This window comes from Choloepus didactylus, chromosome 10, assembly GCF_015220235.1.
Source record: "Choloepus didactylus isolate mChoDid1 chromosome 10, mChoDid1.pri, whole genome shotgun sequence".
Lineage (NCBI taxonomy): Eukaryota > Metazoa > Chordata > Mammalia > Pilosa > Megalonychidae > Choloepus > Choloepus didactylus.
In genome coordinates, this window is record NC_051316.1 from 110,882,071 (window position 1) to 110,906,272 (window position 24,202).

Below are 24,202 nucleotides of genomic sequence, written 5' to 3' on the forward strand. Positions count from 1 at the left end.
AATACATGCACACTTGGTCATTTTTGCAGGAAGTGATGTGCCAGTGAGACAAGGCAGTGGAGATGAACTTGAACTGGTGGTTTGAAAGGGCACACTGTGTACCAGAAAGAAGGACTGATTGATACTCATGATTAACCCTTAGATTTATTCTAATAAATTTATTGTCCTTCATTGTTAAAGAGAGAGTCATTTATACATCCAGGCCAAAACATACATATACACACATGCAATTGAGACTATAAGGGAGAAAGATGATGCTGAGCATAGACTTCCAACAGATTCAATTCTGTAACACAGCAAGACAATGCTACTATTTTGAGGGAAACAAAGTATTTGTTGAGAACAGTCATTCAATTATAAAGACAAAAAATATATTTTTAAAAATTCAAGAGCTCAGGAAAATACAGTTTTCACAAATACTTTTTGAATAAACTATTAGAGGACAAACTTCAGTCGTCTGAGATGTGGAGACTGCCAACACACTGGTGGTGAAGACTGATTCTACTTAATTGCAGGACCAAAAGCAAGCTGTGGAAATTATGATTAAAAACAGAATGTAAATATTATAAACCATGATAATGTGGGATTGTATAATTTTTAAAAATTGGGAGGATACAGGAGAGAAAAAGCAAAAAGTAGTATGTAAGCTCCCTTATAACCAAAATTCAAAAGATAGTATTTAAAACTAATAATTCAAACAATAACATATATAGATATTTGAAGATAGAAAGGTAACACAAGAAGAACTAACTTAAATAATAGAATGATAAGCATAGTTAAACTTACAAAGACTAGCATTTATTAGGACCAAGGAAAATAATTAAATACGATTTTTTGGAGGAGGAAATTAAAATATATGGTGTATTAATTTTGACATGTGGAGTAGGGTATCAAAATATGCTGTATAAAAATAGAGAACTCATGATTTGATACTGGTGTAGTTATAATGATAACCACTGGAAAAATTAGGAGAACATAAACTGGAAAAGGTTTCTTTACTCCTAAACAGAGATACTGAAATAGATGACTCCTTTTTGCCGGCTAGCTTTATCCTGCCTGAGAAGAAGCCAGCCCCAGGAGGAGGATTAAGCCAAGAGAATGAAGAGCTGAGCAAGAGCCCTGAGATACAGAAATAAAAATAGAAACCCCATATGTATATTATGAGTACTAGAATTAAGATTGAACACAGTGATAAGTATAAATCGGATAAACTCAGTGAGACATTCATCACAAACCTCAAACACAACCATATGCTGTGTAGGTGCTACTGTTATCAAATGATACAGCATTTCTGAAAACCATAGTGCAAATGGCACAGTAAAAAAATGACTATATGGAGCAGACTACTCAAAATCTGTGCAATTTTGTAATCAGATCAGATCACTAAAAAAAAAGACAATACTAATCCTAATAAAAATATTAGGATAGTTTGAAAGACATGATAAACTTCTAATAAATAAAGATATCTTGCAGTAAATATAGGAATTTACTGCAAAAAATAATAAATGTTATGTGATAGAAAAGGGTCTAAAGAGAGTTAAGATAGTTGAATTATAGAGACAAGGGCAAAATGCACAAAGATTGGGAAAAATCATGTATTAATCAAATAGCCAAATTGAAGCAGTGAGGACAAATGTGGAGAGAAGGGGTACTGTAGAATACTGTATTCCTCTGCAGTGTACTGCCTTTGGCTGTGTTGGTATACTGGTGAAAAAAATCTCAATACATTCCTCAAAGAAGAAGACAGCAGGGATAACTTTTTAGAACATGATGAAGTAAAATAAAACTTCAGTAAAACTAGAAAACAAAACAACTACCTCCTGAAAACCTTGCACATTTTAAAACTAAAATATTCACAATTTTATAATAAACTTTATAATGCACAGTATCTACATAATATTGATGGGAATGACATTATATAGCAAAGCCTACCGGATACAGATAAAACAGAGCTCAGAGTAAATTTTACAGGCTTAAATACTTTTACTAATGTAAACAAGTAAGTAGGAAAATGGCTATCTAGAAAAATATCAGGTTGGTTCCTACCTTACTCTTTACACAAGCATAAACTTAGGTGATTAAATATTTAAATACTAAAAATTAAATTAACATTTTGGAAGAAAACTTAAGAGAATTGTCTAATTGTTTCATAGTGGAGAAGGCATTGCTAAAAATAGCACAAAATATAGAAACCATTAAAAAAGAGAGAGGGATAAATTCAATCTCATAAATATATTTTTAAAAGTTTACATGCCAAAAAAACCACTATAAACAAGTTACACTAAAGATAAACTATAAAATATTTGTGGTATATATCACAGACAAAAGGCTAAATATAAAATATAATAAGTCTAAATAAATAGTAATATGTAAATAAATAAATATATAATAAGGCTAAATATAAATGTGAGGATATTTAGAGTTCCTATAAATCAATAGCAAAAAAAAAAAAAAAGAAAATGGGCAATGGACAAAAATAATTCAAAGAAAATATTGGGGGCTTAGAAGCATTTGAAAAAAGGTTAAATTTCACTCATCGTGAAAGAAATGCTAAATAAATAAAACCATAATATATGTTTTACCAATTATATAAGCAAGGAGTAAGAAGTTTGATAAAACATTGTATATAGGAAGGTGTGATTAAACCAGCACTCATACTTTAACATGGAGCTATGAATTGGTACAACCTTTGTGGAGGGCAATATAGCATTTCCAGTTTTGGAAATTCATGACCATGTATGGGAATGTTATGTATACAAGGATACCAATGCAGCATTATTTGTTATAGCAACAGGATAGAACCAGTGTGAGTGTCCATCACTAGGGAATTAGGTAAATTATTATGATACATCCATATAAAATACTTCGTAGCTATTAGGAGGACTGAAGCAACTGTGTATCTATTGATGTTAGAACTATTGCTAATATATTATTAAGGGTAAAAAGCAGAGTATAGAATAAGATGTATAATATATTCCTCTCCCCCTTTTAAAAAGAAAAGACTGTGTGTGTGTGCATAGACATTCCCCCAAATTATATCCAATTAATTGAGAACATTGGTTGCTATGCATAAGGAAACTTGGTGATAAGAAGCTGGGATGGGAGGGAGATATACTTTTATTCTATACCCATTTGTAGCTTTTACATATTGTTCCATATGCTTGTATTGCCTATTCAGATTTTATCAATTAAAATCAAATATGGATAATGGTCCATATTGAAAAAAAGAATCTTAATTCCTATCTCATTTCATTAAAAAACCAATTGCAGGTTGAAGGCAGATCTAAATGTAAAACTTTGGGAAGAAAATATGTCTTTATGACTTTGAAATAGGCAAGATTTCTCAAACAGGATGCAGAAAGCATGAATTTTAAATAAAAAAAGTTGATTAATTTCATTATATTATGATTAAGAACACTTGTTCATCAAAAGACTACCATTAAAGTGAAAAGGCAAGCCGCAGCCTGGGAGAAGATGTTTGCAACACATATATCTGACAAAGATTCATAACCAGAATACATAAAAACCTCCTTTTTAAGAAAAAGGCAGACAACAGAATAGAAAAAAAGGGTGAAAGACTGGAACAGGGACTTCACAAAAGAGGATATTCACATGGCCAATAACATATGAAGAGGTGCTCAACTTCATTAGTTATCAGGGAAATGAAAATTAAAACTGCAGTGCAATACTCCTACATACCCACCAGAATGACTACGTTAAAAAAAAACTAACATTGCTTAGCATTGCCAAAGATACGGAGCAACCTGAACCCTCATACACTCATGGTGGGGAGAGTCAGTTGACACAGACACTTGGAAAAGTTGTTGTCAGTGTCTATTAAAGCTGAACATACGACCTCCTATGACCCAGCAGTTTTACTCCTCAGCATACAAGCAATAGAAATGTATCCACATGATCACCAAAAGATACATGCTAGAATAATCAAACAGTTTTATTGGAAATAGCCCAAACCTGGAAACTATCCAAATGTCCAATAGAGTGGAAAAATAAATTGTGGTACATTCATGCAATGGCATCTTACACAGCAATGAGGATCAATACTTTACAATTACACACACAGCAGTCTGGATGAAACTCAAAAACAATGTTGAGCAAAAGAAGCTCGACCCAAAAGAGTTTGTCCTCTAAGATTTCATTCATATGAGTTACAATAATAGGCCAAATGAATTTGTGATGCTTGAGGTCAGGATAGTGGTTATTCCTGGGAGGTAGTGGCTGGGAGAGGACATGAGGAAGGCTTCTGGCATGTTCTGATGTTCTTTTTCTTGATCTGGGGTGAATACACAGGTGTGTTCAATTGTGAAAATTGGTCACATGCACATTTGACTAGTCTGTTGTATGTGTGTTATACCAATAAAAAAATTTAAAAAGTGGATCTGGGCGGCGGGTCTGGTTGGCGGCGGCGGCGGCGGCGAGCTGGAGCGGAGCGCCCCGTGTGCACGTGTGGAGAAGCGGCGGCACCAGCGCGGCGGCGGGAGACATCCCCGCCCCCTCCGGAGACACAGGGCCGCGCTTGGCTCTCGCGGCCTCCGTCACCCGCTCAGCTCCCTGCCCCAGGCTAGGAGACTGGCTTGTAGGGTAGAGTGGCCCGAGCTGAGGGCGCGAAGAGCACAGGGCGGCGGCGGCGGCGGCGTTGATATCGGTGGTAACGACGGCCTCAGCAGACGGGGAAGATGAAAGGTAGCCGGATCGAGCTAGGAGATGTGACACCACACAATATTAAACAGTTGAAGAGATTAAACCAAGTCATCTTTCCAGTCAGCTACAATGACAAATTCTACAAGGATGTACTGGAGGTTGGCGAGCTGGCGAAACTTGCCTATTTCAATGATATTGCAGTAGGTGCGGTATGCTGTAGGGTGGATCATTCACAGAATCAGAAGAGACTTTACATCATGACACTAGGATGTCTGGCACCTTACCGAAGGCTGGGAATAGGAACTAAAATGTTAAATCATGTCTTAAACATCTGTGAAAAAGATGGCACTTTTGACAACATCTATCTGCATGTCCAGATCAGCAATGAGTCAGCAATTGACTTCTACAGGAAGTTTGGCTTTGAGATTATTGAGACAAAGAAGAACTATTATAAGAGGATAGAGCCTGCAGATGCTCATGTGTTGCAGAAAAACCTCAAAGTCCCTTCTGGCCAGAATGCATATGTGCATAAAACAGATAACTGAACAAATTGCAGATGAACTTTCTTGCACTTGCTTGTCGCCAAATAAAAGAGAGGCCCACTGATTTTTTTCCCCTTCTTTCTTTTAACGCTTCCCCCCTCTTTATTGTTGTTTCTCTTTCTTTCTTTTTTCTATCTTTCCTTCCTTTTCTCTAAAAGTTTTAATACTTTCAAGGACATTAATCATGTTTGGATTGTTTGAGTTTTCTGACTTTCGTGAGGTGGTTTCATTGAGGGAGGGAGAAGGTGTAGGTATGTTTAGTTTCACAGTTAAAGTATATGGTTCCAAAAATTGGGGTGTTAAATAATTTCAGATTTTTTAGCTAATTTTTTAAAATGTCCTGCTTTCACATTGAAGGGCAGAGCCTACAAAATATTGTATATTTCAAAAGACAAAAGAAGCAGCAGCAATATCCTGTTCTCTAATTCATAGACAAGTTAGTGTGTTTGTGGTACTTTGGGTTTTTTAAAGACTATTTGTGGGATACTAATCCCTAAACATTGCCTTCACTCCACTGTTAGTCCTTCTGAGCACCATCTCAGGAGTTGGACCATTATTATCCTTGTAAGAAATACTTAAGCTTTGGTTGTTGTTGTTTTTGTTTTTTGTTTTTTTAATGCAGTTGTTTCTTCTTTGCTGGTGGTTGAGGTAGATGGGGCAGTTTGGTTAGGTAGTGTTTATACTTTGGTCTCAGTATTTGAGTTAAACTGCTTTTTGCTAATGAGTGGGATGGTTGTTAGCAGGTTTGTTTTTCCTGCTGTTGATTGTTACCAGTGGAATTAACTTTTAGAGTGTGAGCTGGTGAGATTAATTTATTTTAATATCCCAGCTAGAGATATGCCTTTAACTGACCTAAAGAGGTTTGTTGTGATTTACTTTTTTTTTTCTCCTGCCCTTTTTCTTAAGTGAACCCAATAGTAGTTTTAGTCAACATTGTTAAAAATGGAGTTTATGTCCTTATTGGTCAAGACCCCTAATTAAACCTGAAGCAGGTGTTTTCTCTTGGACATATTAAAAAGTACTTAAAAGGAAGTTTAGCTGTATTTGTGGCACAAAAAATGCATTTAATGTCAGCTAATGCAGGCTGCTAAACCTGTGGCCTCTGAGTGTTTGATTTAATAGGGAAGAATATCTAGGCAGTATTTTTGAGAACATAGCTGCGCCTTTGCTTACCTGTTGGAGAACATCCCAGATTTGATTACACTCTGTGCCTACAGTGTTGAGTTTAAGGATTTGGGGAAGAGTGGAATTGTTGAACGTATTGCTTCTATTCTTGGAAAAGTAGAAGTCTAGAAGTGTTAATAATGCACATGTCACTGTGACCTCCTCTACTGACAGAACTGACTTATGCCAGAATATTTTCTGGCACATAGACAAGTGGCTTTGATATTGATCAGTTTTTTTTGAAAGATGGGAAACATCTGAAATTTTCGTCTTTTCCTCCCGTAGTCCCATCTTCAATATTTAAAATTTTTTAGATTGTCAATACTGATGACCTTTTACAATGTCCCATTAGATTTTAAAACTACACAAGGATTGAGTTTTCTCTTGCTTGACTTTGAAAGGAAGGTTGATTCATAACGTTTATCCTCTTATGTAAAATTCTGGTATGAAAGTGTCATCTCTCCAGATATGCTATTTACAAAATATTTATGCACATTTTATAATCCTAAGTTCTTATTTGAGAATGTGAAAGTGTAATAGACTTAAACAGTCTTATTGAGTGCCAAGAATAATACAGAAAAGGAAGGTAGTTGATGAATGAACATATAGGGCTCCAGTCTTAAGATAGTAAAAATCTACAAAGACCACGCTGTTTCTTGAGCATCAGTTTTTTAAGCAGTCTGAATCTAGGCTTAGAAGAAAGGTTTCATGTTAAGCACCTTTAACCTTCGTGGATAAACTTCAGCTTGCTCTTGCCAAGAGAAGAGTGCTTGAGTTACAGAAGGCATTAGTTTGAAGAATTCACTCTTTTTGTAAGCTTCAGGTTATCAAAATAGATTTTGATATGTAAATGAATTTTCTGAGATGACACTGCCTCTATTTCTATAACCATTTTGCCTGGACTATCTAAACAGTCCTATGAATGTATCCCTAAATGTGGTTATTGAAAACAGAATAGCTGCCTCATGACAATTAAGTAAATGTTATTTAAGGAGGGAAAAAAATTAAATTTTGAATTGATTGTGCAGGCTCCCTGTCATTATAGTTTTCTTTTTTCCACACTTTTCAATAACTTAACCTAAATCGTAAATGTTTGTAAAGGGTTAATCGTCCTGCATCAATTCCATCCACTTAAGGAGAGAGAAAAGCTGGGCACTAATTCATATGCCTGTGAATCAGTAAAGACTGAATTGCGTGTCCCGTGTTGAGTTGGTAATTTTGACATATAATAAAAATTCTCTTGTTGGAGGTATTACAATAAATAATTCTATTAACTGGAAGATCACAGAATGTGTCCATCATATTTTTCAGAATAGATAGTTTTTACTGTGTGATGAATAGGTAAAAATTATACTATATGATAATTGATTTCTGTTCTAAAGAAGAGAATCTGTAGATATATCTATGCAATATATAATTTGTCCAGATTAGTTTTCATTTGGTAAGAAAGTTCTGAAATATCCCCCAAAGCAGTTTACTTATCAATTGAAAGTCCTCCAAAAATAGAACTATTGGGAAATCTTTGTGTGTGGTGGTGGAAATGAAAAGCTCCCTCAGTTTTTTGGAGGGAATAACTTTAAAAATACTTAAATGGCTAAGTTTACCTGGTGCAGTTAAGAATTAAACTTGTCAATTTTAACATTGCTGTTACATCTGAAATAAACTTGTGATGTTCTGCTAGTAATCTGTGATGTCTGGTAAATATTGTACTGACGTCTGTATTCTGGGATCAGCAGCTATATGTAGTTACTGATACTGTTAACCATACTGTTTCATTTATTTTCACATTTCTTTAAGATCTAACTCAAAACTCATTAAGATAGGCCAAGTGTAATCAAGGCCCCTTAATTCAGACCTTTTGGAATACTGCCCAATTTAGAAAAAGTTTTGATTTTCAAGTCTTTTAAAGTTAGGGAAGAGGATTTTATTTCTTTTAAATAACTTTAATTGTATGCCAGGTGTTTATTTTTATGAGACTACCCGCAGATGTTGCATTGTAAAACTTAGTACAGATATTAACTACAAATATGATCATCTAAGTTGCCTGTAAAATTTTTGTTTCATCTTGATTTTTTCTTTTGTAATATGAGGGGTAAAATAAGTATTACCTACCTCAGATTTGTTAAGACTAAATAAAACTGTACATGTAAAATAAAAAAAATAAAAAAAAGTGGATCTGAAAATTTTCTAAAACTAGAGATAAATGCAATTGTCACAGTTCCACATTTTATTATCGAGGCTCACCTGTTTTACTTGATTTTGTTATTAGCTGGAAAACGTTATTACTCCTGCTTGACTTGAAAGCCATTTCCTTACCCTATTTATGCAAAATGCACGAGAACTTCTGTACGCTGTGGCGCTCTCTGCACGTGAGGAAGGGAGATGACAGTTTAACGTTTTTCTTTAGCTATGTTTTCCTATACGTGGAATGGCTACTTCCTAACTAAGATTGATGCCCAGTAGAAAGGAGGGATGGATGAGTTGGAGCTGTGCTGTCCATTGTGACTATGCAGTCCATTGTGACTGTGTCAGCCCGGGGCTTAGAATTGTGGAGGAGGCGCAGAAGCGGGAGAGCCAGCCGCTTCACCCGGGGTCGTCGTCTTGACCAAGTTCCACCTACGGTACGGGGACTCCATGCCGCTTTAAGTCCAACGGACTTAAACTTTTTTTGCTCATATACGTCTTAAAAGAATTTTGAAAACTATTTATACCCCCTGCTCATTTTTAAACGGACATCCAAAGGTTTTCATCATAAGTTTTTAATCAGTTTATTTTTGTAAAAAGGAGATAGAGCACCTCATGTCATCTCCAAATAAACTCATAAGCCTAATAATTAAATGAATAAATAAATGAGAAAAAGAGATAGAAAGTATTGAATTTACTCAAATTTATAAAAGAGGAGGATTGACTGTAACTAGAATCAATATTTCATTATATGATTTGATCATACTTATTCAGCTCCTTTTGAAAAAAGCACACTGATTCTGAAAGAAATGAATAAAGTTTTAAGCCATGGTTTTGTTCACATTATATTCCAGTTCTAGTTAAAAGAATCCACCTCACTAACCCGTACTCCAACAGCTGTTCGTATTTAGAACACCCCAGCTCAGGCCCAAATACCCTATTGCTAATGGCCAATTTCATACTATATCAGAAATATATAAAGGACAGATAAGGACAGGATTAAACCCTATTGGTTTAATCATCGATTTATTAATTTTGTTTGTCTCACCAAAGTCTCCCTGAGAGCATGGACCATAACAGTAGATTTGGGACAGCAACAAGTGCAAACTGTCTTCATCTCAGGCAAATTTTAGGAAAGAGTTCATGTGGAAGTTGGGGAACTGGAAATTTTTTTCCTAAAATTGTCTGTGAATGCATATTTCTTGGAAAGTCTTCTTGTACCTCAGTTTGAAGACCACTCAGATATTTTACCAAGTTGCCAGAATAAGCAAATGTGCTAGACCCACTGGTTTCACATGTAAAAAGTATGGTAGAACCTGTGGCTTCCGGCTTTTTGATGGAAAGAGATACATCTTTGTTGTTGACATATAAACAATTTCAACAGAAGAAAATAATGTAACACAAAGTTAAGTCTGCTGAACCTTAAAATATACTTTCGTATATTTGAATTTTGGAAGTGTGATCGCTCAACAATGTGCCTATAACAAATAGCTAATTAGCTAGTTTAGTGAATTTTAGTTCATTTCATTTTATAAAGTTATGTGGATATGGGCAGTTATATCTTAAAATTGTCTTTTAAAAATAACATGGTTGTTCATGAATGTGTACAATAATATAAAAATTAGTGTGTTTTGTGAATAAAATTGTTTACTAGAAAATTTTTTGTTATTGTATGTGGTAATTACAAAGACTTCCACTGAGCATCCTTACAGATTAATCTAAAGTGTTCCAAAATAAGATAATTGGGATAAACAAAATTCTTATACTGTATACTTTAGAATGAGAAATTTCATTTTTATGTTGTTTTAAATTAACCTCTTATGTTTGCTTCTCAACAACCAACAGGATAGTCTAGTGTTCTATTGTGTAATTTTACTTTTAGGTTTGTTTTGTTTTTGAGTTTCATGCAGATTGTGTCCAACATAATGATGATGATTTTTTTTTTTTCCTGCTAAACCTTTTCTAGATAAATATTTTCAGGTCTATCATTGTTAGTGTTATGATCCCAAATTTAAATTATATATTATTGAAATGAAATTTATTTATCACTTAAATTAATCATTATAAAAAATCGAGTAAAATGGAAAAGTGATTACATTATTTCTGCATGGGACATAGAATTCTATTTCTCAAAGTGTGTTCTCTCAACCCTCAGCATGAGCATTAAAATGCAGATTCTTAGGTCTGCCACTTGGGAATCTACATTTTGATCAAGCATCCTGAATGATTTTTAAGCACAAAGTCTGAGGACCACTCTCTGTAGCAACATTACTTAATCATGGGTGATCCATAATGGAAAGAGACAACTCGGGTCCTTGGGAGCAGAATATAAATAATAAATTAATAAAATAAAAAGATTTATTCAGGACACATTTCTTTACATCTTGAATAGAATAGCTAATTCAAATTTCATTGTTCTGTCTTTTAGAGCTATGAAGTTTTATTTTCATTACCCACCAAGATACCAAATTTTTTGTCACTTATTACAAACTGCCCTGTAATATATACGAAATATATAAACTGTTTTTCTGAATTGCTGTCGAAGAGCAAGTGTCGAATTAGCTGCCATAATTGATCTGTGTAGTAATGTTTAATATAGATCTCCAGTGATGTATTAAAATAACAAATATAAATATTTTTGTTTAATTCAATTAATTGGAGCCAGTACAACATCTTGTTTCACAAATGAAATGATTCGGAGTTTGTCAACTCTAATGGGGCCCTTGAACACTGCAGTAGGATAAATATTACACTTCTTACATTTTTCCTAAAATGAAGTCTTCCTCTAATCTCACTCTTTCTAAACCCCTGTGCCCTAAACTATGTGCCAATGACACAGGAAACTCATTTTGATTGTTATGGCCATATTCTTTTGTAGTACATCATTTGTGAAACTGAAATTGGCTATTGTGTGGCAGGAATGTAAATAATGTTTATCAGTGATCTCTGTAAAATCGATTCCTTCTTTCCCTGTTCATTTTATAAAAGGAAACTTTATTTCAGAGTAGAAAATACATTGTCTGAACTCATCAACACCCTCTCTATCCCTCCCTCCCCAATTTGTTGCAGACCAGGATGAAAGAGCAGCTGAGCTCAGCAGGGAGCAGAACGAGAAAACCATCCGGAGCACGCAGACTGCGCTCCGCAATTTCCGTGAGTTCCTCATCTCCAAGTATCCTTCGGAAACAAGAGAGATTTATGTCATCCCTTGCAAGGAGTTGGATGCCTACCTTGCCTCTTTCTTTGTTGACGCCAGGCAGAAGGATGGGTCTGAATATGAACCCAACAGCTTGGCCAATTACCAGTGTGGGCTTGAGCGGTACCTGAAAGAGCACAGGTACGGCTACAGCATCACCAGGGACAAGGAATTCAAGCGTTCCCAAGAGGCCCTGAAACAGAAGCAAATTGAACTCCGCTGCAAAGGAAAAGGAAATAAGCCACACAAGTCCATGAAGCTCACCTTCGCCGATGAGCTCATTCTACGGAAAAGGGGACTGCTAAGCCGGTATAATCCTGAGGGTCTGCTCAACCTTGTCTGGCTCAACAACACAAAAGCTTTTGGGCACTGCACGGGCTTCCATGGATCTACCTTGAAATGGGGTGACATCCGGCTCCGGGTAACAGAAACAGGCTTGGAGTACTTGGAGTGGATGGGTCAAGACACTGGAGACCTGAATGCCAAAACCAAGAGAGGTGGTGCAGACTCCCGGGTGTATGCCACCCAGCACGCCCCTCAGACCTGCCCCGTCCAGGACTACAAGGAGTATGCCCAGCGGCGGCCTCCTGCCATGCGCTATGAGGATGCCCCTTTCTACTTGTCCATCAAGCCAGTTGTGAACTTGGCGGCTCTGCACTGGTACAACTGCCAGGCCCTCGGCAAGAACAAGCTGGCCAAGATGGTGAAGACCATGTGTGAGAAGGGCAACATCCCTGGCAGGAAAACTAACTTCAGTGTGTATCAGAGCTGCAGCACCTTGTCCGAGGCCCAGAGCAACCAGCTGGTGCTTATCTGTAACAACCTGAGCCAGCAGGCTGCTCAGCCAGTAGCTGGCCACTCCAACAGTGGCAATTTCATCGTCTCTGCCTCCTATGACTCTTCCTCAGACACTGCTTGACCAGGTTGCTTGAGCAAGACCGTGATTTGGTTATTGTGTCTAGAGAAACTGTTATACACTGCTTCTCGTTCCCTTTTCTCTGCCCTCAGTGTTAACTTTATAAAGATATAAATATATAATATATTTTTCTTTTTACAAATAAGCCAATGGAGATAGTTTAGTATTACTTAACATAGTATTTATAGGTTTATGACAATGTACTTGTGGGTGATTAAATATTATTACTGTTATAGACTTTATAAGACCATAGTAGTTCTCAGGCAACACAAAGTAGCAAAGGAATATTCCATTTTTTTTAAAAACTGTCAGAAAGGAAACTGAGGGTCATCTTAACCACTGTGTCCTCGCCTCCTGCTTTTCCTTCCCACCTCTCATTTTTAGTCTACTAAATAATGGCTTTATTTTTTTAATTTTTAAAATTCTATATTAATCAGGAGGAGACAACACTAACTTTATTTGCTTATACAAAATTGTATTTACTCAGATCGAGAATATGAAAGTGTTGATAAATACTTGACAGCAAATCATTTCCATACATTGTCTTTAAAACTTGATTAGAATTTTAGCTCTGTGCCTCATTTTTTGCAATGTATGAAAATCCAGTATTTTTAGCTAACATCTTTTCTTTTGGGAGGGTGGGGGGAGGAAGAGGGAATAAAGTTGCCATTCATTTTGGAAGATATATAATTTTAAAATAATATGCAAAGTCTAATATTGTGGCAAAAAGACTGTTACCTAGCTAAATTTTACTGTTGTGCTTTGAACCTGGATCATCACAGAATGTTTTGTTGTTCTCTAAGAAGTCAGTATAGATGAAATTTACCAGATTTACAAGAAATTTAAAATGGCTAAGGCTTTGAAAATGTTCCCAAGCATTAGATTGTATATTACAGCACAAAGAGAAGGTAGAGAATAGGCAAGTGTTACTAAGAATCTATAAGTATTAATGGAGACAACAAAAAAACTTAACCTTCTTCAAAGCTCAGATCCCCTGAATTATTTATTTTTAAGCTTTAAACTTTGGTCTCTTTTCCTTAGGAGGTTACTTGACTCTGTAGTTGATATTATAGGATTTTAGGTAACATTTTGTTATCAGATTTAACTGAATTCAAAGGATTCTTGAAAATGTGCAAAGTTTCTTCAGCAGTAAATATAAATACATTTATCTGTTTTAGTCTGCAATTATAGTTATGACAATTCTGGTTAGATAAGATTTACAGTGGTTATTTCAGGGTCTTTATTTTCAAGTTTTGAAGCCTGTAGTGAATTATTAAGATACTTCAAAAGTAAGATAAATCTAGACTTTAGAACCAAAATAAAGCTGAGCTAGATTCCTACCCTTTGTGATCATTTACACACTGAAACCCCAACTCTTAATTGCTTTGTTGGATCTGGGCACTTTATTGGGAGGTATTTGTTCTTTGAGACAATCCCATCATTCATATTAGCTAGGAAGGTAGATGGTAATTTATCTGTTAATTTACTATATGCCCTATAGATTTCACTCTGATTTGCATTACAAAATCATCATGTTAGCTGAGGTTTCCTGTGGCTGGGCAACCCTTTCCAACACTAAATCATAAACACATAAAGACCTGTTCCTCTAAGTTTTGCTTTTTCGTTTGGCTATCGATTGGAAGGTCTACCATAGACATTATACCTTCATTTTCATGACTTTCCTCTGTGGAGAGGCATCCATTTATATGTCCAGAGATAAGAAGAAAGGTGAGAAGACTCACTGAGGGGATGATGTCTTGCTTTATTTTCTTGCCATTAATAATGATAGTTGCCATTTTTGAGTGTGCATGCCAGCACTGTTCTAAGTGACTTAGATCTATTACTTATATAATAGTTACTAATTGTAAGAAAATTAGAAAATACAAAGATGCATAAAGAAAAAAATTCAGTACTCATAAATCTGCTAACCAAAGGTAACTACTGTTAGCATTTTGGTAAATGTTTCTCCAGACATGTTTTAATACTTAAATATTTATTTCTATATACATTATCTTTAATCCCTTTAACAACTCTGACATGAAGGTGAGTTGTCTCCATCTTACAGTGAGATCAAGACAAGTGAATTAGATTAGAGCTAAGGAAATGGTTACTATCTGTATCAGACTTGAGAGTTTTTTCTACCCACCTTTCTCAGTACCAACTTGGTAATTAGTTTCCAGTGATTTGAGCCAGAGATGGAGACACACTGTCTTCCCCTTTCTCAAGGATGTATAAGGATTAAAAGGAACACTCAGTGATCTTTCATGGTGGCTGCTGTGTCCTTTAGTCCCCCCCAACCCTCTCCCCCTTCATTTTGAGTCACACGGCCTTTCTCTCAGTTCTCTTGACAAAAACTTCCTATTCTCCTTATTCTATAACCAGTCTATAAATGCACAAGATACACTATTTTAAAACAACTCTTTTAAAAAACAATATTAATTTTATGTGGGTTACCTCCTCGTGTTTAAAAAAAAAAGTTTCTGTAAAACACTTAAGGTTTGTTCATTTTATTTTGGCATTGACGTATTTTCTAGATTCTTGGTATGTTTTTGACAGCAAAGTAAGTTCGTTGTGAGGAAGAAGGGCAATATGCATTGAGGAAGCAGAACTCAAAAATTCTGAACCCTATGTATGTTTTGTGAGGTACTCAAATGGAAATGTATCTCCTGTTTAATCCTATCATGTTTTCACTTGGATGGAACACAACTGACACTGTGAATTATTCATTTTTATTTATTTCTATTTTGCTGTGATAAACCAAATAGGAACATTGTTACATTAAATTCAGAAGACTGCTTTCTGAAGAATGGCTTGGTAGAAGTCTAGCCAAATTATAGCATCTCTTTGAGTTAATTAAATTATGAAAAATTATTAGCAACTACCTCTAAATTTTGTGTTTTTATCTAAACAATGCTGAGGACATACCACTGGCAGATGCCATTTTTATTATTTGTAATCTTGACTTTCTAAAAAATCATGTTCATACTGTGGCAGAGATAGATGCCAGAATTGTATGTATGCTTTAGCTGAAGTCCAACAGTCCAGAAAGTATTCACCGAAATTGAAAGAGCTGCTTTTTCTGGCAATCCTGTAGTTCGTGCAAAACCAATAAAGCCATATTTGCAAGGTTTGCAATTTAAGATCAATGTAATGCCATATAAGAAATTGTCCAGTGCCCCTCACATGACTCTGGAAGTTTTACACTGTCTACAGCAAAAACACTGAACCCATCTGTCATCCTCTGGATGATATAGCCGTTTCATTTGATCTTTCTTCCATATTCATGAGAGTGACTGGTTATGGAAAACCTGAACACATGGATGTTAACAGGTTTTTGGGTTTTCTTTTAAATTATAATGTTTGAGAAAGGTAAGAGATACAGGATGGTTATACAGGACAGCTTATACTTAAGATTCCATTTGTTATGGTTAATAGGGCTAGTCTGAATATGATTCATAAGTATACATCAGCTAAAATATTTGTCTTTTATAATACTTATGATTTTTTCCTGTGTTAAATCACTCCAGATCTACTAAAGAATAGCCTGAAGTTTTCTAGCATAGAGCAGATCTCTTTAGTTTTTCAATTATATCATTGTTAACCTTTCATAGTATTAATTAGTGTAAATCAAATGGCGTAGCTTCCAGATGCCATTAAATCAAATGACTTTACTGAGATGAAAATTTAGTTGCATCAACAAGTATTTATTGAGCACTCACACTAAAAGAAGTACAAAGATGTCTAATATAGTCCCTGCTATCAAAGAATTGATAAAAGATACTGTAATGAAATTTCCATTTCATTCTTGACAGCCCAGTGAAAAACTGTGGCAGTACTATTTTGCGTAATTTTCCAAATTGTTTGTACTCATGCAATTAGCCACTATTTATTCATTAAATATGTTGTATTGCTGCAGAATACGAGAAACTACTTTGAGATTTTTGTGGAGAATCTTCCTTGGGGTCTGTTTTAAAATCAGTAATAAGGCAGAGTCATCTCGGCAGTATCTGTTATGTTCCCGTAGATACACACATGCCTAACAATGTTAACTATCATTTATTGAGCGCCACTGTGCTGCTCTGTGAGTTGTTTGACTTAATTCTCACAATAACCCTGTGAGGAAGATTATCATTATTTTTCTTTTATCAGTGAGGAAATCCAGAGAGGTCAAATGGGTTGTCCCCATGACAGTTAATACATAAGGGCATCAGGATCTGAAACTCAAGCCAGCTCCCATTCAGCACTGTGCTTTTCTGCTGCAGCTGTTTGTTCTCACAGTGATTTGCCATGCTTCCATAGACCCTCTGAAGTGGTCAATTATATATGAAATAAAATCATCAATATTCATTACTATCTCCAACTCAATTGAGATCATTGCCATCCGTCACCAGGCATGTTGGTTAGCACATTATTCGGGCCCCATTACTGTGGGTTTTTTGTTTGTTTGTTTGTTTTGAGCTGGGACAGTGAACAGTGTGTGTTTCTGGCCATGACAAAAGAGCAAAGGTGTTTGTGTCACTCTTTAAAGAATGCTTAGCTTTGTCATGGAGGTGAATGTACATGTTTGTGTATTTAAGTGGTTGTTGTTTCTTTTTACCTCAGAACCAAAAATCCAATTCAGTAGCATTCCCTGTAATACAAACAGGGAAGTTCTAGGCAGAGGAAACAATTTTCTTAAGCTCAGAAGCAGATATTGCTGTTGATGAGATACCTGAATATTGGTTACCAGTCTACCAGAGAGTTTGTCTCGCCTGCGAGTATGGTGCCAGCAAATTCACAGTATTTCATAGAGGGCTTTATTGTTGTTGTTTTTAATGAATCATGATTGTTGTAACAGAAAGCTTTTGGGGGAAAATATATTGTCCTTATGATTCCCAGAATTGTAGTTAGACATAAAACCAGTTCAGATTTTTTTCTAGTTTGACTAGCTCCACAGTTTAGTGTGAGACAGACACTTCTGATTTGAATCAGCCCTGTTTTGACTGGTTTTCCTTATTTATAATGGAGGTATAGTTTGATCTTTATTTCTTTAGCCAAAATAAAGTTGTTATACTTAGCATCTATATCTAAAAACCCTCTTATTATGTGATAGAAGAAATAAATTTCCAAACCTTGGGGGAAGATGGTGTATGATAAGTTTTTGTAGGAAGATACTTTTTAAAAGGTTCATTGATGAAAAAATAGTTACAAATATTAAAGAATTAACAAGTTCTCTCCCAATCATTTCAATGCATTTTTCCCAAATAGAACTTCTCTGCACGTCTACCTTGTGATATGGTTCACATGGACAGTTCCTTGTTAAGAAACAAACCATTGGTAAAGCCATCCCCCATTATTTTTTGTTTTCTTTTTCACTCCCCCACTTGGGTCTGGCTGAGATGAAATGAGTGCATAACTTTTAATGAGGCAAAGCATGATGAAGCTACGATAATTTTAGAGATCTGTACCAGGGAATAGAATCAGGACAAAGAAATAACGCTGCAGATATCATCCTTGTTGTATTGTCTAGTTGGAGTATTTCTAATGAACAGTAGAAAAGAGTCCAGGGGTGTTATTGGTAAACTGCCAACAGCTCTTTCATTTTTCTAAACAGAAAAAAAGAAAATATTATTTAAAATTTCTCATAGTCCAGCCTGTTTGCAGATTGACCAATAGGACCTGCTGAAGCTGAGGGAAAGACCCGATTTGGTTTTGAAGATTGCATTTATTATAAAAGATTGAATTAAAAACATTTTAATTGAATTTTTACATAAAGCATCACTTTGTTGAGTTAGAATCAGAATATAAATTAGGCCAGAATACTAATTTGATTAGAATATTAAGTCAGTATTCATGTAAACCATCATCTTTGTTGAATTACAATCATCGAGTCTAGACCTGGAAAAGACCCAAGAGGTCACCAAGCCCAGGGATTTTCAGTGCTATGAAGAATAGGGGTCAACATGTACTCTGGAGCAAAGGGGACACCCCCAAACACAGACTCCCCAGGGGTTCTCTATTCTCAGTGCCCCCAGCTTCCTTCTTTGAGATTCACCAGAATAAATGAAACACTGTTACATTTATTATGCATCCTTCAGGTGTGGTGGGGTGGAAAATAAGACTGGAAACATTTGAACCAATCACTCCTCTATTTTCACAGAGAAAAGTGGGCCCCAGAGAGACTAAATAAATGCCTAGTTGCACATCCCTTGTTAGGGGCAGAACAGGACTGGGCCATAGAAAGTATATAGGGAGGAAAAACCGACTTTCCATTTCTACTACATTAGAAAGGAAATCTTAAATCTTGTTTTAAAAATTATAATTGTTTTTAAGTCCTCAATCAGCTTTCTCCCTATTAAGAATTGGTTCCCAAATAGGCTATTTCTGCATGTGGATTTTCACTTTTTATTGTGTAATGTTGTATCTTGATTTTAGCAACTTCTCTTTTTGAAATTTCATAGGACAATCTCTAAATGTTATTGTTTTCCTTTTTATTTTAGCAAACATCTCTCACCCTACCCCTTTATATTTAGTTTTCAATTATAGACTATCTATGATTTTAAAGTATATGAATTCCAGTTATAGATTATGAATTAAAAAGTAACTTTTTCTTTAATTTCGTATTCATTTGAATATCCAGCTACATAGCATCTATATTATTAGTTTTGAATGCAGGCTACAATATGCTTTTTCAATGTATGGAAATTTTTTGATTTAAAAAAAATCATACTTGTGTGTTTGTAACATTTTCTCATGTTTTTTCAAGTTTCTATAAACATAATTAGGATGTTTCTGAAATGATTGTATTTGGAGATCATAAGGGGAAGGAAAATGGGAATGAATGAAAGACCTACAGGAGGAAAATACAGAAATATATAATTGTAAATTATCTCTCATATTGCCTTGCTTATTCTTCTGAAAGGGAGTTCAAGCATCAATATTAAACTTTTAACAAATTTTTATTTTACAAATTATATTTACCACATCCTTTTTGTAGAAAAAAAGATCAAGTTGTAGGATGTTTAGAAAAAGTACAGTGGAATTATTTGTCTTTTATGGAGTGCTGAATTTTGCTAGGCTTTTAATGTTCTTTTTTAAATTACACTGGAATTAGAGAACATTTTTACCATTATACATTCATTTCAGTAAGAGCTAAAAATCCTTTGGCATAAGTTATTTTTTTGTGGTAAGTAGAATTAGGAAGAAATAAGCAATATAGAATCCTAACAGTAATTGTGTGCACTGTATTTTAGTAATTTTTAGGCCTGTTTACTTTCTGTGATTCCTACATTTTATAAATAAATTACCTTAGTATACTTCCACTAGAAATTAATTTCTAATTGATGATTTATACTGGATGATTTAGCAGGTCCATGTTTAGTATTAATCCACTCAAATTAACTTTGTCTAACTGAACTTTTATAAATAAAATCCATTATATTACAGGTTTTTAAATAGCATTTATAACGAAAGAACTTTTGTTTTATAAAGCATTTGTTACAAAAAACATCTTGCCAAAAACCATTACAATTTCTATGCATTGTGAAATATTCAGTGATGTCATTGAGATTTTGCATGTTGTAGGTGCTCTTTCACATGTTGTTTGTGGTGTTTATGTGGAAATGTTCACCACTGCTGCTATCACTTATTGTAATCAAACTGAAAAACTGTGCTAAGAGGCTATGCCAGTCAGCATTTGTATGTGTGACTCAACGAAAGCATGTGTACTTGGTTGTTTAGTATTTTGAGCCAACACTCAGTGGTCTCTACAGAAGGAGATACTGTAGTTGTCAAGTGATGCCAAACTTCATTATCTTGTTTCATATATGTAATTCCTGGCAAGGTCAGCTTTTCTTTCACACTTTCCCCACATCTTTGAAAGGAAAATGTTGTAAAAAGAGCGAGCGACAATTCTGACCTTTTCCAGTCTCCCCTGATAGTATTATTTTTTTTTCCTGATACTTGAACACCTTACAGAGAAATCCAGTGGAATCTCAATGTAGCTGTATAATTTCCTTTGATCAGGATATTTTTGAGACTGAATGGTGTAACAACAAAGGACTGTGAGGAGCATACATTATTTTGATTATCATGGCTTATTGTTTGAATTACACTTAATTAGAATATTTAGTGATTTTATGTTATTTATAAGGGACCATCAAAACGTCACAGTTCCCTATTGCTAACTTTTATAATTCAGTATTTTCATAGACTTATTTAATATATTTGGTTGCCTGTGAACACCAGAATTTTTCCATGCCCGCCTGTCTTTGGTTTGGTTCCTGGTATTTCCATCTTCCCTAAGTAATTCTCGACTCTTAAAGAAGAGTGGAAATTGTTTCAATAGATTAATTCACTATACTTTGTTAAAACTGAACAGGGGAGAAATCTCATTATACTTTATACAATTGATACTTTTAAAATGGGGCAAAACTGTAATAAAATATTAAGAAAAGAAGGCTGCTTCTTGAAGAGCCCTTTTACACCAACATGCCAAAACTCCTCACTTAGGGCAGGGTTTCCATTATGTCTGTTCAATGGGTTTATAATTACAAGATTTCTTTAGTAAAGGGATAATCTCCTGAATTATTTAGAAGCTTTTTGTGTGACTGTCAGATACAAAGCATCAGCCAATGCTATATTTGGAGACATTGCTGCTGAAATTGCTGATTTAATTCTAAGAATATTAAAACTAATTCATCAAGGTCCCTGCCACTTCTTTGTTTAAAGGGAAAAAAAAGGCAGATTTTAACCGTGAGCCTTTTCTTCAGAACATGTTTTGAACATTTGCCCCTCAATGAGGTGATAAAGCAATAAAAAGAAATTCAATTTTATATGTTCTAAAAAAGTTCTGCCTTTGTCCAGTGGCCTCTAGAGTCACACAAAAGTACTGTATTTCTTGATTCTTGCATCGGGAGTTTTCAGTCAAAGCCTTTGTACCCTAGAATTCCTTTTATATTTTGGGCACCAAAGATTTTGGCATGATATAACCTGATGATTAATAATTTCTGTTAGACAGCAGTGGGCACATTTGTTTGAATCCTGCTCTTAGATTTATTTTTCCCCTTTGGGTCTTCCAGAAATTTTATATGGCTCCTGAGGCCTTTAAGTATAGAGCAATTTTTAAATCAAATAATATATATATGCACACATATTTATCAGGTTTCTAATTTATGGATTATGTTTCCCCATGACTTTAAATATTGTTTTTCATTGCTAAAGTTAGACGTAGATTTGCAAGATTATAGCCCCATGGTGAGCAATGGTTTTTAACTTTTACAATCTTGAAAATGTAACTGTAACCCCATTGGCCTGAAACCTGGAAGGAGAATGAAGAGAAGTGTTTCAGATTCAACAGAATCATTACGTATGACTCATTTACCAATTAAATGAAGAACTCTTGTGGTTTTTTAGAATGAATGCTATATTCAGCTTTAAAATAAGGTCTTCCATCCTTCTCATAACTTATAAGAATGTTTTTAAGGTTACCTCTACCACTTAGAAGTTACTTGGAAGTAAAAAGTCAGATAGATTTATCAATTCAGTCAGTATGAAATAAGACCAGGCATCTGTTTAGAAATATAATGACCACTATTAATAGCGCTTAGAAAAAAATGTATTTAAAATATAGTGCTGTTCTTTGAAGGTGCAGTTATCTTTCCTCCTATTTGATCGTTGGCGTTGTTGATATATTTTCTGGCGACTTGACTTTTAACTGATTTAAATGAAAAAAAAAAAAAGCACATGTGTTTCTGTTTGACTTTGATCATATTTAAAAACTCTTAAGCTGCTACAATTATAATTTGTGAAAGAATGAAAAGTGAATTGAAATGGAGGGAAAATTCTATTACGTTAAAATGTTGACTATGATACTCTTGGTCAATTAATCCTCTTCCAGTTGATATTTGTATTAATATAGAACTTTTTTTTATTAATAAGTGTACACTATTGATTTCATTTTTATTTTGCTGCTCACTGATCTTTTACACTAAGATGTTTTCATCTTTATCAGCTCACTGTTTTTGCTTCATATTTGTCTGTGTACTTGTGCTCTAAATAAATATCCAGTTTTATGTCCCGTAGTTAATTCTATTGTGTATATAATGTTTGCCTCTACTGTAGTGTGATTTTCTATTGTTTTCAATATTTGTTGGTACAGCCTAAAACTTATGGAAATAAGGAAAACGATCCAATAAAATCTGCTAACAAGCGTCAATGATGTCTCTATAATGAGAGCATGCTTTAGTCACCATACTTTGTCTGTATTTGGGTATAATGATCAGTCTTCATTTAATAAACGGTTTTCTGCAGAGCTGGCTGATTTTTGTAGTTACAACAAACAGTTTCAAAAAAAAAGTTAAACCAACATTTTGAAACAAAATTATGTTAATCTGGACTCTGTGCACTGGCCCCAGTATATAATCAATTCATATTGAGCAAAATATCCCACGTACAGTGTTGTTTTTAACCATGGAGGAGGTGGAAAGTATTCGTGCATGTGACTGCTCAGACACAGCACACTTCATCATGGAGTAGAGAAAAGCCTTTAGTAAAGCATGTCCAGCTGATTAATCACTTTCCGGAGCCCAGGCTTGAAAATCCTGTTGGTGGAGCAGAAAGCTCCACTGCAAGCAATGAATTCACTGTGTCTGTCTGTCTTTCTGTCTGTGGAACGTTTCTCCTTGCCTACAAGAATCCCCTCTTATACTACTTTTTATATAGGTGCAAAGCTAAACCAAGCAAAATAGATGGCAGATTCCAGGTTTTCTCTGGGGCCATTCATTGCATTTAGCACATTAGACAATTTTCTTTGCGCAAAACAGGAATGATTGTGAGAAAGAATTAAAATGGTTAATGTCTGAATTATTTATTGTGTCACTAAAGTTATTTAATAAAGTGTCTTAAAATACTAGAAAGCTTGATGTTCTCTCTCATAGTCCATTATTTTGCAGAATACTGATATATTTCTTTCATATCTATGGATAATCCTCCAAACTGTGCTCATAAAAAGCTGAATATTCCAAATAGAAAAAAACTTGTACTTTTTTCTATGAGTGTTTTAATTTTTATTTAAAATTACTTTATAAATAGTTTTAACTTCTTTCAAAGTACTTTAAGAAAACAAAGAACTAATCTTTAAATATGTTTGTAGGTTATACATTTAAATATGACAAATTTTACTTCTTTGGAAATGGAAAAATATTCAAATTCAAAGTGAATAATATTTAGCCTACAAATCAAAAAATGTTTTCTTCTTTAAAAAGTTGTTTGTTTATTTTTAACTTATTTGTTCATAATCATCTTTTCCAAGAGAATTTAAAGAAACTAAAATGGGTATTATGTATAAAATACCTAATATTGATGATATATGATCTCACAAGATAATTTTAAAAGCATACACTAAATTTGATGGACAGTATTTTCAGACTGTAGTTTCAAAAATGGAAGTAAGGCCAGCATTTACTTTATTAAAATGTATATTGTTTTAAAAATGCTAAGGCAATAAATACTCATTGAGAATAATGTGGCAAATACTAAGAAATACAAAATAGGAAATACAAA

General features: G+C 34.6%; 2 protein-coding genes across 7 annotated transcripts in view; both read left to right on the forward strand.

Moving 5' to 3' along the window:
* The window catches only part of KIAA1958 (KIAA1958 ortholog), a 231,923-nt gene that overhangs the window by 177,620 nt on the left and 30,101 nt on the right, over positions 1 to 24,202 (forward strand). For 5 of the 6 annotated variants that reach the window (XM_037797923.1, XM_037797925.1, XM_037797926.1 and 2 more), the window contains one exon: positions 11,619 to 19,213. In XM_037797923.1, coding sequence (XP_037653851.1) covers positions 11,619 to 12,664 — 1,046 coding nt within the window. In that variant the 3' untranslated portion in view covers positions 12,665 to 19,213. Of the gene's footprint in view, positions 1 to 11,618; positions 19,214 to 24,202 lie in introns of those variants that run through there. The other variant, XM_037797927.1, reaches the window with a different exon arrangement.
* Positions 4,563 to 5,219, forward strand: LOC119505274 (N-alpha-acetyltransferase 50-like). Its single transcript, XM_037797931.1, has one exon. The coding sequence runs from the start codon at positions 4,695 to 4,697 to the stop codon at positions 5,202 to 5,204; it is 510 nt and encodes a 169-aa protein (XP_037653859.1). The 5' UTR covers positions 4,563 to 4,694; the 3' UTR covers positions 5,205 to 5,219.

Bases quoted from the DNA above. Each gene is read 5' to 3' on its own strand.
- LOC119505274 (XM_037797931.1), top strand. From the start codon at position 4,695: ATGAAAGGTAGCCGGATCGAGCTAGGAGATGTGACACCACACAATATT.